The 19051-nt window shown below is 35.8% G+C and overlaps 1 protein-coding gene across 10 annotated transcripts in view; it reads left to right on the plus strand.

Annotated features, from left to right (window-relative positions):
* Window positions 1–19051, plus strand: part of PTPRK (protein tyrosine phosphatase receptor type K) — a 582916-nt gene that overhangs the window by 309954 nt on the left and 253911 nt on the right. For all 10 annotated transcript variants that reach the window (XM_056125869.1, XM_056125872.1, XM_056125873.1 and 7 more), the window contains exon 6: window positions 16211–16385. In XM_056125869.1, the coding sequence (XP_055981844.1) occupies window positions 16211–16385 (175 nt within the window). The remainder of the gene's footprint in view (window positions 1–16210; window positions 16386–19051) is intronic.

The raw sequence follows: 19051 nt of genomic DNA on the forward strand, positions 1-19051 counted from the left end.
AGATCTATGGTCAGGGTATTTAAAATCCAGCAAATATGCATTTAATGAGTTGTGATTTTATGTGAATGCTGGCAAATGTTAGTGGTACTTTTAAAGATTTCTGTTTGTCTCTGGGCAATACGGAGCAGAGCTTGAGGTCTTCTGTTCTCCAGGATGTAACTCAGGGCTCTTGCAAACAAACATGTGCTTTAGACCTCTAAGCCATCTCACTTGCCCCTTGATCTGAGTCTTAAAAGCATTAGAGAGAAAATAGTAGACTAAGGAATAGGCCATACTTTCAGAAAACACTTACTAGTCCTGAGATTAAGTGGGGTGGTGATTGGGAGGAGTTAAAAGTAACTCTAGAGCAAAAACACTGGAGCTGTGATCGTAGAATTGAATATCTGAGGCTTGATGATAAATTGTAATACGCTCTAAGCAACTTTATTACTATTAGTTGGATTCTACTTGCATCAAAATGCATAAAGGGACTTAATTAGTTAGAATTCTGAATTCCTGTGTATGCCAATAGAGAAGAAAATGCAAAAATTTTAAATTAGCTTAGTTTCCTGAACATGCCATTGGAATTTACTATATCTTTAGAGAGTAAAATTAATGTTGAGAATAATCATTAGTTTGCAGGTGGTTGGGGTTATGATTATAATAAAACATTATTGAATCATATCCTAGTATAATTTCTGATATTTTACTAGATGCTATAAATATGTTCTTCCTTCCAATTCCCCAATCCAATTTGATGTTAGAACAAATGTACTTTATACAAAATTAATCATCACTGCTTTTATAAGTAATTTGATTTACAGATATCAGAATATCCTCCTGGATATGTGAAAATGAAATAAAGTCTTTTGTTTTTTTCTGTGATTGTGCTAAGTTTTACTGTAGATACTTCAATGTTGGCTGATTTTTGGGGGGTGGCATTTATAATGCGCATTCTATTTTATCAGCTGTTCATCAAGCAAGAATCCCTCTTTCTTTCTCTCAATTTACATAGATCATTTAAAAACTTTTTAAAGTCCAGAAATATAGTACAGTGGGTACAGCACTTGCTGTGCATGTAGCTAACCAGGTTTGATTCCTGGCCCACTTGTTTCCTGAGCACACCAGGAGTGATTCCTTAGTGCAGAGCAGAGAATAAGTCATGAGCACTCTTTGGTGTGGCAACAAAACAAAATGACTTTTACAAAGAACTTTCTATTTTTTTTAATAGTTGTAACCTTTTGCATGCCATATAATTAAAATAATATAGTTTTTTTATTTAAAATAAAAAACATAATTCATATAGCTTTACTTTGATGAACAGAGTCTCTACATTGTTCCCTGGTTGATACCCTAGTTTTCAGTGTAATAGTGAAATATAAACAGGTTTCCAGGAGTGAAATATAGCTGACTTGTTGCAGCAAAGACTTTTTGGTCCAACTATCTGAATGGGTTGGAGTCAAAATACAGCTCAGTTTTCTTTATTTTATTTCTTATTTATAGACTTGCTCATTTTATTATAGTTTTTTTTGGGAGGGAGGGGCACACCATGATGCTTCAGAGCTTATTCCTGACTGTGCTCAGGAATCACTGCTGTGGGAGTCGGGGGACCATACGGGATGAAACCTGGTTCTGTGAAATTCAAGTGCCTTTCCTGCTGAACAGTCTCTACTACCACCTTATTTTGTATTTTTATAAAATTTTCATTCTGCCATTTTCAGATAGAGATTAGTGCTAACATATTCTGACACTTCTGTTTTCTTCCCCCTTTTCTCTTTATATTTCTCAAGATGAATTTGTGTATTCCAAGTCTATTTTATTATGACTTTGTCTAATCTCTTAGCAGTAAATATATTCACATTATTTCTCTAAAAGATTTTTTTTTTTACTTTTAGCGACCTGACTGATAGCACAGTTGGTAGGGGGCTTGCCTTACACTTGACCGATCCATATTCAGTTCCCCACAAAACATACTGTCCCTGGATTCCCACTGAGCAATGTCAGAAGTAATTCCTGAGCACAGCCAGGTGTGGCCCCAAAACAAAACAAATACACAGAAAAAAACTTTTCTACCTTTCTTCAGTAATGTCAGTTGTTACCTAACCTCTTCTTGTAGTCATTTAATTAAGGGATGTAGTAAGTAAGTAAGTAAAGGCCCTCCCGTTGATCATCGATTTGCTCGAGCGGGCCCAGTAATGTCTCCATTGGAGACTTTGTTGTTACTGTGTCTGGCATATCGAATACTCTCAGTAGCTTGCCGGGCTCTCCGGGAGGGGCGAAGGAATCGAACTCGGGTCGGCCATGTTGGCCGCTTGTAAGGCAAACACCCTACCGCTGTGCTATCGCTCTAAAATTAATATAAAGAGTTTTTATTATTATGTCATTGTGTGTGTGTGTGTGTATGTGTGTTTATGGAGAGAATAAAGAAAAGTGGCTATTGAATTAAAATTGCAATGTTCTCCATCTTTTGGTGAAAGTTGTGGTGTAATACAAAAATTAATAAACAATGAATAAAAGAAAGAAGTTTTATCAGCAATAAAACAACATAAGCCTGGAAGCATGTCTCGCCAGCACATGCTGTAGACCAACCCGAAGAAAAGGAGATGAAGGGCCAGAGATATAGTGGACTGATTGGCTGTTTGCATGCAAGAGGCCAGGATTTGATTTCTGCCACTGACTATCCCCCAAACACTGTTAGGAGTGACCACTGTGTACGACCAGATGTAGTCTTCTTGCCCCAGAAAGCAGGAAAAAAAAAAGCAGATATTGGTGTCTGATAGAATTAGGATGTTGTGAGTCTAAACATATCTAATATTTTATTGAGGAATATTATACATATTTATGGAGGGACTGGTGGGTTTATACAGTTGAAGGGCATGTAATAAATAAGTATATTCATATATTGCTTTTAGAAAGAAATGCCGATGGGATGTTGGAGAAATGAAGCTATAGTTTACTGACTGCAGGTGGGAACTCCTTTATGTGGTCTCCACTGACCTGTACTATCTACCCTGCCATTTTTCTTTATAATTTTAAATATTATAGGAGTTCACTCATCAAGCTGTGGACCATGCAGGGCAAAGGATAAAAGCTAGGTCTCATAACTCAATAGTGTTATGCATGTGCTCTGCCAACTTGGGCTATGTCCCCAGTACCAGTTTTTGCTTTCTGAAGCTTCCTGAAGTATGAGGGGTGGGGGCAGCAGTCATGGTCAGAAAAGGAATGGCACAAAGTTATAGTTCAAATAGTGTAATTACAGTTGCATTTTAATTAATGATAATGGAAGAATCTTGGTTACACAATGAATCTGTAATCTAACCCATATAAATAGATGCCAAGTCACTTAAATTGCAAGATGCCAGAAATCCAGTTCATAATTTTGCATTTACCCACAACCCTTTAACCTACCACTAATTCCATTAATTATTTAGGTTTAGAGAATTTATTGTAATCCTCTTGTCCTCAGTTTCCTTTTTACTATGAGCAGATTTTAGAAGATTAAATCCTCAAATGTTAAACTACTTATTTTTTTATATTATTTTGAATGTTTCATAGTCTTACTATCATTTTTGCTGATGAAAGAATTATACCTCCATGCTGCTAACTTTTGGGGGTAAATTTTTTCTTTAATTATCATTGTGAGAGCTGGCAGTACTGAGAAAGCAATAACTCATGAAAATACTTGATAAAAGTCACTGCATCCTACCACAGAAGTGATGGAATAAGAGAGTAGTAGTTACACCTGGCATGGTCAGGTATAATAAAAATGAAGATCCACATTTTTGTTTTTCAGATTACTAAATTATACCATACTGTGTTTAAATTACTACTTTTTTTTTGTTTAAACAACAGATTAAAAAAATCAGGAAGGAATTAATTTTAGTTTTCAAGAAAACGTGATAAATTATAATTGCTGTGAAACAATTTCACCAAATTCATGTTATTTGTTGTTTAATTTAAAGGTTTTTTTTTTTCTTTTTGCATCACTCCTGGCGATGCACAGGGGTTACTCCTGGCTCTGCACTCAGGAGTTACTTCTGGCGGTGCTCAGGGGACCATATGTGATGCTGGGAATCGAACCCGGGTCGGCTGTGTGCAAGGCAAACACCCTACCCGCGGTGTTATCTCTCCAGCCCCATGTTGTTTAATTTATATATGAAAACATTTAAATCAAAAATTAGTTCACTTATATTTAGCTTCCAGTACATTTCAATCATTTTTTAAAGTTCTGTATAAAGTAGATTTTTAAAAAATCAATCACAAAAAATGGATTGTGTAATATTCAATAATCCCGCAGGTTTATATCATAATAGTATTAGATTTTTCATGAGAGTATCTTTTTTTGATTTGCTTGTTTGATTTTGTGGCCATAGGAGGTGTTCAGGATCTTTATGTTTCGGGATTATTCCTGCAATACTTATTGAACCATGTAGTGTCAAAGATGGAGGCTAGGCCTTACAAATGCAAACCAAGTACTTCAGCCTATAGAACAATCTCTCCGACCCTTCTTATAATATATGAAATTATTTAACTTCTGAGTTATCCAAGTGTGACAGTCACTCTAGTTAATTAGAAAGTGTGATAAAGTGATAAAGATCATTCAGCGTAAATATTGAATGATCTATTCAATGGCCAAATAACATAATAACATCAAATAACGGTATAACTGAAATGAGTCAGTGAGCTCTTAACTCTGTTGAGTATTAACAAACTTGAAATTTTGTAAAATCACAAGGCTTGTGAAACATAATTTTAAAAATTATGTTATCCATTCCTGTCAGATATTTAGCATAAAGATCATATTGATTCTTAAATTTTCTAAATATATTTTATATCACAGCGGTAGGGCGTTTGCCTTGTGCCCAGCCAGCCTGGCTAAGCCAGGTTCCATGTCTCTGCCCATCTTGGAGAGCCTGGCAAGCTACCGAGAGTATCTCGCCTGCACGGCAAAGCCTGGCAAACTACCCATGATGTATTCAATATGCCAAACACAGTAACAAGAAGTCTCAAAATGGAGATGTTATTGGGCCTGCTCGAGCAAATTGATGAACAAAGGGAGGACAGTGTGGACAGTGTGGACAGTGTGGACCTTTTATATCATAAATCTTAATCATAGTAGCATGATTTCTAGGCAAACTCTTAACTTTTTTATTTACTCAAACTTGTTAACAGATTTCCCCACATAAACAAATAGCTTTAAGTTCTTAAATTTACAGAATTAAAGCATTATTATTTTTGTGGAACTCCTTTGATTGATAGATTTTGTAGTTCATAACTTAATACTTGGTAAAACAGGGTATAGAAAATAAATCACAAAAATTGTGTAATAAAAATTTAAAAGTAAAGTACTAGAAACATCTACTTATATTTTCTAGATGTATCAGATAATTTTACTGCAAAAAAATCAAAGTTATGTTTAAGTGTGCTTGCAAACTATTTCCGTTTTATTGTATTTTTATTAAAAAGATTGATAAATAGATTACATAAAAAGTAAGTATACATCAACTAATACCTACCCTATGTCCTAATTCCTTTCCTAAGTATTTACTTGATCAAAATAAAGGCACATGTTGAAAAAATTATGTTTTGTTTTAGAGATTTTAGTAATAATAACTGATGGATTTAAGACCCTCAATGTCCATTAGCAGGAAAGTGTATTTACAGTTTTTGAATTATAGCTCCAGAGGGATCAAAACTAATCATGGTGCTGGAAATCTATAGTATTTAACTCTAGAGAATGAGAATGTGTATTTGTGGAATAATGCAGATGCCATTTTTGTTTACTGGCGTGTTCTGTGTGTGTGTCTATAGTTATATATGAGTATGTAAATACACATACACGTATAGATGCATTGCTGCAATGTATGTATATACTTATGTTTGTATAAATACACATATATATATACATGCAAATATATATACTCACAAATACATATTCTCATTCTCTACAGTTGAATACTATAGATTTCCAGCACCATGGTTAGTTTTGCTCCTTCTAGAGCTACAAATCAAAACTTTGTATATTTGTGTGTATATAATTATATATATGTGTATTTATACACAAACATAAGTATATACATACATTGCAGCAATGTCTCTATCTGTGTACATATATTTACATATTCATATGTGTACATATATTTATATATTCATATTCATATAGACACACACAGAACACTCCAGTAAACAAAAATGGCATCTGCGTTGTTCCACAAATTTAGTGATAGTAATTGATGGATACTCACAAATATACACTCTAGAATTCAGATGGTTTCAATAGACTTCAATACAATTTTTACATTAACAAAATATATTTAGGGGGAAAAGTGAGTTTATAAAACATTTTATTAAATAACATAATGACTATCTAGAGCAGAGACCCAGATTATTGAAAATGACATAATAATAAAAGGCAGTAGCCTACAACTATCTCAATATTTTTGCTTGCCTTCTCCACTTAAAGTGATCCAATTAGTTAAAAGGTAATTTGTAAATTACGCTTAAATATAGAAAAAAGCATGTTCTGATTATCAGAGCATGTCATAGTTTGGGGAATGTGAAAGAGCTGAAACAGTTGGGTTGTCTCTTACAAATTAGTATTCTTTCATGAAGGTCCAGTGTGAGTGGACACCTACATGGCAAATTAAATAGAGCCTATTGCTGGAACATCTGTCAGACCATATGCTTTGGCTTCAGGTTCAGTGTCGAAACTAAAATTATAATGACTCCATCCATCATTACAGAGCTTGGCAGACATGCATCATTGCTCTGGACAGAGAAATTCAACAGTGAAGTTCTCAAAAGTAAGGAATTGTGTGGGTAGATTTGGTGGCGCCATTCGTTTTGGTGAATTGAAATGAGACTGTTTAATGTGTGGCTGGTAATCCTATGCAGATTGCCATCAAAGCTGTGGCCGTCGGGCCAATCTGTCAGTAATTGCTGCAGGTGCTGGCATTTTGCCTCATTAGTGGGTCTGCCAAAACAGGAAAATCAGCCATTGCTTTGCCCTTGGTGAGGCTCATCCCTGCTAATGTAGTGTTATACCACTAGTGTGTCAGCCAAAGGAAATGCCATTCCTTATGGAGCAATAGATAATTTAAGCAATGGATGGAGGATAATAATTGGAGAGTAAAATTAGTAAATTGAGATGCAAATTGTTCTAAAAATCAACCAGAAAGAGGTTGACCTCTTGCGGTACCAACTGTTCTCAGCTGAGGGTCAAAGAAAATGGTTGGTTTAAAGTTGCTGGCTACATAAAATTTTCATCTCTCCAGATGAATGTAATGGTCTTGTTCTTATAATACACGTAAACATAGTATAGCAGGGGAGATCTCAAATATGAAATACCAAAAGGAATTTAGAAGTTCAAAAGAATTTTTGTGCTGATGAAATACATGCCCAAACTATTCCACATGCTTTCTATTCCTTGCTCACATAGATTTTTTAAAATTTTCTAATACTATAGTATTTACTATGCCTGTTTATACTGTGACATGTATAGATCTTATAGCATGTTTAGATTCCATGTGAGTTTGTATTTTTGATACTGTAGCACTGTAGCACTGTCCTTCCATTGTTCATCGATTTGCTCAAGCAGGAGCCAGTAACGTCTCCATTGTGAGACTTGTTACTGTTTTTGGCATGTTGAATATGCCAGGGGAGCTTGCCAGGCTCTGCTGTGCAGCCAGAATACTCTTGGTAGTTGCTGGGCTCTCTGAGAGAGATGGAGGAATCAAACCTGGGTCGGCCGCATGCAAGGTAAATGCCCTACCCTCTGTGCTATCGCTCCAGCCCATTTTTTATACTGTGTCTTGCAAAAAAAAAATTAAGTAATTTTGTGTTTAATATGATAAATGGAGATTCTTAGATGAGTTAACCTATTCCTAGGAAAATTTAATGTAAGATAGGCGTTTTATTGAAAAACCAACTTGCGAGGAAGTTTTTGAGGCAAAATTGTGTAAACACTTAATGTGCTATACTCACATTAGGGTAAAGGTAAAAGGTAAAGGTCCTCCCGTTGATCGTCGATTTGCTCGAGCGAGCCCACATTAGGGTACCATGAAAAAAAGAAAAAGTGCAGGGATATGTAGTGAGATGTTTCAAATTTTGAATTTGATCAATGTTTTGAGATTTTCCAGATCACTGTTTTAGGAATAGCTGGCATGTCTGAAATGATAAAATAATAAAAGGTCAGATATAATTACAAGCATAGAGAATAAAGTTGAGGAAACAGTAATAGAATGAATAAATTGATGTGTTATGTCAAAAATTTTTTAGGAGACTGTACATAGTTCTTAAACATATTAGAATATTGGTAATATGAAAAAATATTTAGTTTTATTTATAAGGAAATACAATCATAAATTGTGGTTTGTTTTGAACGTATATTTGAAGTATATAGGTACCTTTATAAGAATAATCTTGAAGAGTTGTTAAAACTTAGAATGAACTGCTCTAGGAGGTAGTAAAATTACAATTAGTAGAAGTATTCAAGCGTAGTCCGAATCAGCACTTTCTGGAGACGGAAGAGGATAGTCACACATGAGGCTGAATGCTTTTTAAGATCCTATCTAATCTTAAGGATGCTTCTATAAATGAGTTTGGAAAGACCATATAGACTAAGTGTTACACTATTTTAGAGTGAGATTGCATAATAAACACAGACGATTTTCTTGTAAAATCATTAAGGAAATTTGGTTTTCTTTCAAGGATGTATAGACTTAACTGAGGAAAGATTAGATGGGCATGGTTCTTCCTGCCAATTAATATATGTGTGGGTGACTTTGGAACATAAAGGAGAGGGTTCTTACTAAATTGGGCTGTATACTTGCAAGAGAAGGCAAATGTTGTTCATTGCGGGGTTGGGATTAGTCCTTATAAGCCTTAATAAACATTTACCATGGCAGTTTGAATCTTGTCAAGTCTAACTTCAGTTGGTCCAAATCATACTACTGACCAGAACTGAGCAATTGGATAACTGTTGGTGTTTTCAAAACTCTTCACTTTCCTGCCTTGTGGATCCCAGAATAGGACGTGTTTGACAAATGTGTCACAGAACAGCACAACTGTTTTCATTGTGTTTTCTGGACTCCATCCTTGTAAATTGATTTGGACTTAAATTGCAAGTTGAACATTAGTTTGATATTTAGTTGTAATTTTCTCTGTGTAATCTTAGTTTAAGCAGTAATAATTTTTTTCCCTATGTATACTCTGATTTACAATTAATTTTGCTCCACTTAAGAGACCATTGGAAGCTAAAACCCTTATTCTTTTTCAGTTTTGCTTTTTTCTGGATATCAAATTTTTTTTGTAACTTTTTTTATTGTTTTTTTTTTATTAGTGAAACACCATGAGGTACAGTTGTAGATTTACAATTTTTTGTGCTTGGGTTTCGATTATACAATGATCAGATACCCATCCCTCCACCAGTGCCCATTTTCCACCACCATGGATAATATTCCCCCCACCCCCATCCCCCCATCCCCCCCTGCCTCTGTGGCAGGGCAATCCCCTGTGTTCTCTCTCTCCTTTTGGGTGTTGTGGTCTGCAAAAGAGGCATTGAGTGGCAAACATGTTCAGTCCATAGTCTACTTTCAACATGCATCTCCCCTCCTGGGAGGATCTTCCAAACACCCTTTATTTGGTGCTCCCTTCTCTATTTGAGCTGCCCTTTCCTTTAGAATGCCCGGCTGGCCACTAAGCTATGGAGTAATCCTCCTGGTGCTGATCTCAGCTATTCTTGGGTATTAATCTCGTATTTTGTTACTTTATATCCCCCAGATGAATGCAATCATTCTATGTCTATCCCTCTCTTTCTGACTCATTTTGCTTAGCATGATACTTTCCATGTTGTACCACTTGTATGTAAATTTCATGACTTCATCTTTTCTAACAGCTACATAGTACTCCATCGTGTAGATGTACCAAAGTTTCTTTAACCAGTCATCTGTTCTTGGGCATTCAGGTTTCTTCCAGTTTCTGGCTATTGTAAAGAGTGCTGCAATGAACAAACAAGTGCAGATGTCACTTCGACTATACATTTTTGCCTCTCTGGGATATATTCCCAGGAGTGGTATTGCTGGGTCAAATGGGAGCTCAATTTCTAATTTTTTGAGAATCGTCCATACTGTTTTCCAGAAGGGCTGAACCAGTGGACATTCCCACCAACAGTGAAGGAGTGTCCCTTTCTCACCACATCCACGCCAGCATCGGTTGCTTTTGTTCTTTTGAATGTGGGCCAGTCTCTGAGGTGTGAGATGGTATCTCATTGTGGTTTTGATCTGCATCTCCCTGATGATTAATGAGGTGGAGCATTTTCTCATGTGCTTTTTTGCCATTCGGATTTCTTCTTTGAGAAAGTTTCTGTTCATTTCATTGCCCCATTTTTGGATGGGGTTGGATGTTTTCTTCTTGTGGAGTTTAACCAGTATTTTGTATATCCTGGATATCAACCCCTTGTCAGATGTGTATCCAGCGAATATCCTTTCCCATTCTGTGGACTGTCTTTGTATTTTGGTCACTGTTTCTTTGGAGGTGCAGAAGCTTCTTAGTTTAAGATAGTCTCATTTATCTACTTTGTTTTCACTTCCTTGGCCAGTGGCGTGGCATCTTTGAAGATACCATTAGCTTCAATGTCATGGAGGGATTTGCCAGCTTTGTCTTCAATGTACCTTATGGTTTCTGGTCTGATGTTGAGGTCTTTAATCCATTTTGATCTTACTTTTGTACATGTTGTTAGGCAGAGTTCTGAGCCCATTTTTTTTTGCATGTAGCTGTCCAGTTCTGCAAGCACACTTTGTTAAAGAGGCTTTCCTTACTCCATTTCACATTACTTGCACCTAATCACATTACTTGCATATAATCAAAGATTAGATGATCATATGGTTGATGGGAGATGTCAGTGTATTCAACCCTATTCTACTGTTCTGCAGTTCTGCCTTTGTTCTAGTACCATGCTGTTTTGATTATTACTGCTTTGTAGTACAGTTTGAAGTTAGCGAGGTTGATTCCTCCCATTTTCTTTTTCCCAAGAATTGCTTTAGCTATTCGTGGGGGCTTATTGTTCCATATAAATTTCAGGAGTGTTTGCTCCATTTCTTTGAAGAATGTCATGGGTATCCTTATAGGGATTGCATTGAATTTATTCAATGCTTTTGGTAGTATTGCCATTTTGACAATGTTAAGTCTCCCGACCCATGAGCAGGGGATATTTTTCCTTTTCCTCATGTCCTCTTTTATTTCCTGAAGTAGCGTTTTGTAGTTTTCTTTGTACAGGTCCTTTATTTCCTTAGTTAAGCTGATTCCTAGGTACTTGATTTTCTGGGGCACAATTGTAAATGGGATTGTTTTTTTCATGTCGCTTTCTTCTCTCTCACTGTTTGCGTATAGGAAAGCCATGGCTTTTGAGTATTGATTTTATAGCCTGCAACTTTACTATACAAGTCTATTGTTTCTAGGAGTTTTTTGGTGGAGGTTATTGGGTTCTCTATGTATAGTATCATATATATTATCTGCGAATAGTGAGAGCTTGATTTCTTCCTTTCCTACCTGAATGCCCTTAATACCTTTTTCTTGCCTAATCGCTATTGCAAGTACTCCCAGTACTATATTGAACAGCAGTTGGATATCAAATTATTAAGTTCATTGGGTTCATTATATTTTTCCTTCATGGCATCCAATAAAGTACTCATCTTACAGGTCTTGAAGTAAAATCAGTGACCATGTATGATGAATTAATGTTTATCTCTCACCTATGGCATTTTGGATATGGATATAGTCAACATTGAATATAAAAAAGTCTAGTAATTTTTAATTTTTACCATTGTTAAATATTCTTGGCATCATTTTTGACTATATGTGGCTTGTAACTATGAAGAATGCAGTGCCTTAAAGATATAGGACATTCTTTAATAATTGATAGACTCTGAGCTTATTGTCTGCAGATTGCACAATTGATTTTAAATAAATGACATGTGGAATATTTTTTTTTTGTTTTCCATATCTATTCCCAGAGCATGACTATAAAAGTCTGATAACTATCAAAACGCTCAAGGATTTCTTCCTACTAATGCCAATATATAAAAGTTTACTGCTTTTTTTGAGCAAGAATAAATGCATTCTCTTACTGTCATAGAGCTGCCCTTTCTGTGTCTTTTTCTGGTGAGTCGTGAAAAGCTCTTTACAAGTTTCCATTGAGCTCCCATGATCGATCGTTTCACTGTTGTTCCTTCCTTAGGAAGACCAGCTAATATGAAGATTCAGTAATTTGGAATTATTTTGTTGACAAATAAAACATAGATATAAAAAAACAAACAAAAACATAGATATAGAGTAGTTGCACGGATAGAGTATCACTTCCTAAGATCATAGAAGGTATACAACACATAGCCCAACCCTTAAAGTCCATCCACTGCTCTTTTGTCTCCTGGACCTACAAATAACATCCCTTTTGACTTTTAACCCTTGTGGAGGTTTAAATATTTTCCCTCATTTATCTGTTTCTTAATCCTTAGGTTTCATAAAAATTTTATATTTATGTCTATCTATGCCTATTTCTGTCTCTCAATCTATTGTTTGTCCTTCATTTCTTCCTGTTCCTCAGAATTGTTGAAGAACTGTCTCTTCGAGGTGAACTTTCCTGTGGTCTGCTTACAGATGACTGTGTTGATTCAGCATGTACCTCTGAATTTTCAGTTCAAGGTTGATAAATTTAGCAACTCTCATAGTGATGCTTGATGTGGTTATAGGAGACACAATGTACATTTTTTTTCCTTTTTGTGGTCTTACCTGTGGTTATTCTTAATGACTATGTTTGTCCCAATAGTTATAGTTGTGATTTTCTGAGTCTGTCAGTCACATGTGAGTCCTTACTGAATGGGAAAGGGTCTTCTTATGTATTGTTTAACTAAGGGATGATAGATGCTGACATATTGTTTGATTAACTAATTTTCAATTCAGTGAGTTCATTTTTTTTTTCAGACTTGTGAGGCATGATCCCTGAGCACAAACCAGGAGTAAGCTCTGAGTACTGCCTGCTGTACATCCCTGTCCAAAAATGAAAGAAAAATTAAACAAAATTCAAACAAATAAATGAATTTTTAAAAAATATTATGAATTTGGGGCTGGAGCAGGTAGGGCGTTTGCCTTGCACGTGACCGACCTGGGTTCGATCCCCAGCATCCCATATGGTCCCCCAAGCACTGGCAGGGGGAATTCCTGAGTGCAGAGCCAGGAATAGCCTCTGAGCATCGCTGGGTGTGATCCAAAAAAGCAAAAAAAAAAAAATATGAATTCATGGATTTAAACATCTAATGGCCTCCAATTTATGCATTAGTTATTTCATCATCATCCAGTTATTCGTCGATTGCCTCGAGCAGGCCCCAGTAACGTCTCTTTCATCCTAGCCCTGAGATTATATTCAAGGCTCTTTTATGCATTTTATGCATTAGTACTGTTATTAAATATCAAAATGTTCCCATGTTTGGTCAATTTGAGCCTTGCTGAGTTATCTTATGTTCCTTGCCCTCAAATCCTTCCATATTTCTTTTTATGTGAATAACTAGAGTGGCATTCCCTTTTTACTTGATATTATGTATTGTTCCATTGTCATATTGAACAGTTTCTCCAGCGGACCAAATACTCTAATTTGTTTTACTGAAAGTATAATTTAAGAACATCATGTGGGTGATGATACTCATTGCTTGTGTTGTGTTCCATTTTGGGGTGGGGGTGCATACCAGGCAATAGTACTCAGAGCTTACTCCTGGTCTTGTGCTCAGGGATCACACCTAGTACACTCAGGCAGCCATATATTGTGCACTGGACCGACCCTGATAGACTGCATACAAGGCATGCACCCTAACACCCCCACTTTCAGGAATTTTTAAATTCTTTTAAATTTTTAAATTTAACTGTTACTACATTGGGAATTTGACTGTAGAAGTGTACAAATACTACAAATCATCAGTTTGTAGCTTTGGTTAAAACTGTTTAACATTTTGCTTGTAACTGTTCTTTGTCTTAGTTTGCTTAGTTTAAGTACCACTTTGCATTTTATGGAATGGGTCTCAGTTTATTTATGGATTGCTTGTAAACATGTGTACCTTTCCCACTTTTAACCTTGGTAAATAATTTTTGAGTTCAGCATCTTTGTATACATCTCCTTGATACATTTGCAAAAGTGCTTTAAGTTGTAGAAGTGGACTTGTTTGGTTCAAATATCCATACATCTTCACCTTAACTAGGTAGTAATAAATTACTTTGTGAAATCACTTAACAGTTTGTACTCCTATTTTATAGTTTATTGCAAAATCAATAGTAATTTTAGGGTATTTATATGAGTGTAGAACGATAGTTCAAGTAGTATAAAGGGAAATGTTGTGTTTCATTAACAAGAAATGAGGATTGAGGTTCCTCATCAATTTCTTCTCATAGTTGTGTTTTTCTTTGCCTTTGTGCTGTTTTTTGTCATATAAATACTTCCAAGCATAATTCAAAGTATCTTTACTTGGATAGACATGTGTTTTTTCTTTTTCATATCCTGCTCATATTTTTATTATGCCTCTTTCTTTTTGAACTGCAGATCTTTACCTTATCTGGCTATTTATCGATTTTTTTTAAATTTATGTCTTTCAACATGTAGATATTTCATATATTATTATAGTTGAAGTTTTCAGCCATTTCCCCTATAGTTCATTCTTTACTAGTCTCACGTGATGTGAACTGTCATAAATATGTTTTCCAAATTTTCATTTTGGAAGTTGACAGATGTTGTTAACATTTAGTTTCCTTTGATTCCTTTAGGTTTTCTGTTTTTCATTTTGGTACTGTGTTTTGCAGTTACTATTAATAATAAAACTTTGGTATACAGTGTTGTATTTCCACACCCACAACCTGCTCAGAGTATCTTTATCAATACCTCAAGGTCCCCTTCCACACGCTCTCTTCCCTACCCTCTGGCTAGATAGGCTGATTCTCAATGTCTGTTGATACTAAGCATTTGTTTTTTTATACTATGTATCTTTATATTCCTTGAGTGAGAGATCACTACGTATCCCTGTTTCTCTGACTTCATTCATCCATGTAACATAATGGCAAGTAGCATGATTTTATCTTTTCTTATATCTGACTAGTATTCCCTCTGTATGTATCACAATACTTTCCCTCCCTCCCTCCCTCCCTCCCTCCCTCCCTCCCTCCCTCCCTCCCTTCCTTCCTTCCTTCCTTCCTTCCTTCCTTCCTTCCTTCCTTCCTTCCTTCCTTCCTCCCTCCCTCCCTTCCTTCCTTCTTCCTCACTCCTCCCTTCTTTCCTCTCTCCCTCCCTTTCTGTACCATATGGGGTTCCACAGATCAGACCTGGATTGCTGAAGATGGAACCTTGAAAAACCAAGCTCTACATGCTACACACTGTATCTCTGTCCCCATACCAAAGTTTCTTTATCCACATTCATCTGTTCTTGAGCACTTGGGCTGTTTTCATTTCTTGGCCAGTGTTAAGCATTACAATAGGAGTGCAGATGTCTTTTCAAACTGGGCACTTGGGGTAGAGGCCTAGATGTGGAAATGCTCAATCATTTGGAAAGTTAATTCTTAATTTTTGAAGAGGTGTCTATACAGTTTTTCATTGAAATTTAAGCAGCTGTTTGTGCCATCACAGTGATTACGGTTCACTTTACCCAATTTCTTTTAAAACGGTATAAATTGTCATTAACAGCAAAGAGAAGTTTCCAGATTTTACATGGAATTTTTTTTTAAAGTAATTGTCATTTTTTTTTTCTGGTCACATGCAACATAGTAGAATATAGACTTGCTTCTGGAATAGTATTGATCTCACTGAAAGCACACATTTATTACAATACCTGCAATATAGATTAAGAATTCCAAGAAACCTGTAAATAGACATACTCTGAGAGTGAGGATGCCGGGGCTCATTTCTCACAGAGTCATTAGCTATCTTCTTAATTCACATATTTTGATCTAATATCAATTTTATTGAAAACTTGGATTACTATCATGGTGCCAACTTTCCATTCCTTAAAGGATATCAATATTTACTAGTTTGATTTTTTTTCCCCGTATCGAAGGACAATGATAAAACTTTGTAAGATAGCACAGACAACCCCTTCCCCCATTAATTTATCAACAGAAATAATTTCTTATGTATATTGGCTACCAAGATGCTTAGATTTATGGAAATGTTAAAAACGTGTTTCTTAAAATGTTCTGTTTGCAGAGACGAAATGGAGAAGATATACCAGTAGCTCAGACCAAGAATATCAATCACAGAAGATTTGCAGCTACCTTCAGATTGCAAGAAGTGACAAAAGCTGACCAGGATTTGTATCGTTGTGTTACTCAGTCAGAAAGAGGTTCAGGTGTATCTAATTTTGCTCAGCTTATTGTGAGAGGTAAGGTTACATTGTTTTCACATCTTGAAATCCAAGGGTTTATTAGAATAAAAGCAACTTTCTTTACCTTATGTTCATATTACTACTTAAAATAATTCTGTGTATACTATTTTTGTTATCCAAACCATGTACTCATGACATAAAAACCATAGTCTCTATTTGTATGTAGACCTCTAAATTTTAGCTCTCTGAAAATCCAATGGCAGACATCAATTAATTCTGGCGTTTTTAAGGTTCAAAAGAATCTCCAAGTCTGACTTTCAAATTGAGAAAGTTAAACTTGCAAAGTGATCTTCATTAATCTTGGATACTAGAAGAATTGTGATATATTAATGCTATTCGATAACTTGATAACTTTAGATATCTACTGGTATAGATACAGGACTGTAAGTTAAGTTCAAGGTCCTTGTTCATATAAACGATCAATGTTCAGATATTTTTGCACACTATGTAGAAAGATACTAAAAATGAATGACACTGGGGTGTACTGTAAGAAGACACAAAATAACAGATTATATTTCAGATAGGGTAATTTAGAAGGCCTTTTTGAGAGATTGACCCTGGAGCTAGAACTTTAATAAAATGAAGAATCCTGCCATATGAAAACTTATAAAAAATAGCTCTAGTGAATAGATGATTAAATATAAATCAATAATGGTACAAGTAAAAATAATTATAAGCCATACAAATCTCCCTTAGAAACAACTTGGGGAATATTAACAAAAACCCACATAACTGCAAGGATTTGTCAGAAGTTTCAGAAAGGGACTTTGGGGTAAAATAAATAGATTGAACATAGGTTGCTCCAATGAGAAGTGGCGGAGACAGTAGCTGGAAGACAAATATGAGCTACATTCACATTTAAGTTAATAGATTTTATAATGCTTGTCATCAGATGTCTTTTACCTGTATTATTGTAAGATTTACTTGATTTTTAATACTATAACCTTTAGTACTTTTATACGGGGGAAGATTAAAATATAGACTCTCTGATAATTGCCCAGAGCCACAAAGATCTTAAAATTGACTCGGTCAAAATTTAACCCCTGTTTCTTGTCTTCTGATGCTGGTCTCTTTTCTATAGTGTTATCTCACATTAGCATTGTTTAATAATGCTCTTAGCCTCTGGAATGCTTCTCTCAGTAGATTCTATAGCTCATTATAAAAGGTTTATCTTTATGCATTATATATAACTCCATTTTAAAGGAAACTTCTAATCATAAGATGTGGTTTATATTACCTTAATAAATCATAAAATCCCAGACTTTTTTTTTTGAGAAATAGGAACTAGGATATTTGACGTCAGTATTCAGTTAGAGAGATAGCGTATCTTATATTCCTACATGCTTGAATAATTATCTTTTTTGAATGCTCTACAGCAGCTCTTTTGCTTTATTTTATTGTTGTTTTTCTTTGCTTTAATTTCTGAACCACATCCAATAGTGTTTTTTTTTTAATTTTTTTTCCCAGCTTGTAGGTGTTTTTTTTTTTATACTTTTATTTATTGAATCACCATGAGAGCAGTTACAAAGCTTTCGGTCTAAGTCTCGGTCACACAATGAAACACCCATACCTTCACCAGTGCCCATTCTCCACTACCAAAAACCCCAGTGTACCCCCATCCCACACCCTCCCCCTACCTGTGGGGCAGATGATTTCCACATTACTCTCTCTCTACTTTTATCACGTTCAATATTTTGACACCAAACCCACTATTATTATTTGAGATTTTACCCCAACACTCAGATCTGCTGAAAAGGCAACAGTAGACAATTTGTGTTCTACTTCTGGTTATGAATAACATGATGTCGCGTGGCTGCAGTAGGGCCACGTGATTTTGAAATTCCAATTTTTTTTTTTAAAACACCATGAGGTACAGTTGTAGATTTACAATTTTTTGTGCTTGGGTTTAGATTATACAATGATCAAATACCCATCGCTCCACCAGTGCCCATTTTCCACCACCATGGATAATATCCCTCCCACCCCCATCCCTCCCATCCCACCCTGCCTCTGGCAGGGCGATCCCTTGTGTTCTCTCTCTCCTTTTGGGTGTTGTGGTCTGCAAAAGAGGTTTTGAGTGGCAAACATGTTCAGTCCATAGTCTACTTTCAACATGCATCTTCCCTCCTGGGAGGATCCTCCAAACATCCTTTATTTGGTGCTCCCTTCTCTATCTGAGCTGCCCTTTCCCCTAGAATGCCTCGCTGGCCTCTAAGCTATGGAGTAATCCTCCTGGTGCAATATAAAGTAACAAAATATGAGATTAATACCCAAGAATAGCCAATAGTGTTTTTGTTCTATTTATGGTTCTGTGCTCCTAAGACCTTTAGTGATATGGGCTTAACCCAGACATGTGTGCAGAACATGAACTCTAGCCTGTTTAACTGTCCCTCTGGTTCTGAGCGTACGTCTGAATGCCTCTTGTTTTTCATGAAATCTCTGAATAATGAATGCATGAGGATACAGGGGGACATGCCTACTCCTGAGTTATTGCACTCACACTCTTCTACATGGTATTGTCAGCATATTCACTTTCTATAGCCACTGGGTATGGATTCAAATACAGTCAAATAGCCAATCTTTTTGAGAATGTTGTACTCAAGGTGTGCATTGTGTGGTGCTGGGGAGCAATCTTGAGACTTCACCTTTCCACGGCGGACTCT

Source organism: Sorex fumeus, unplaced genomic scaffold (assembly GCF_029834395.1).
Source record: "Sorex fumeus unplaced genomic scaffold, SorFum_2.1 ptg000061l, whole genome shotgun sequence".
Classification (NCBI taxonomy): domain Eukaryota; kingdom Metazoa; phylum Chordata; class Mammalia; order Eulipotyphla; family Soricidae; genus Sorex; species Sorex fumeus.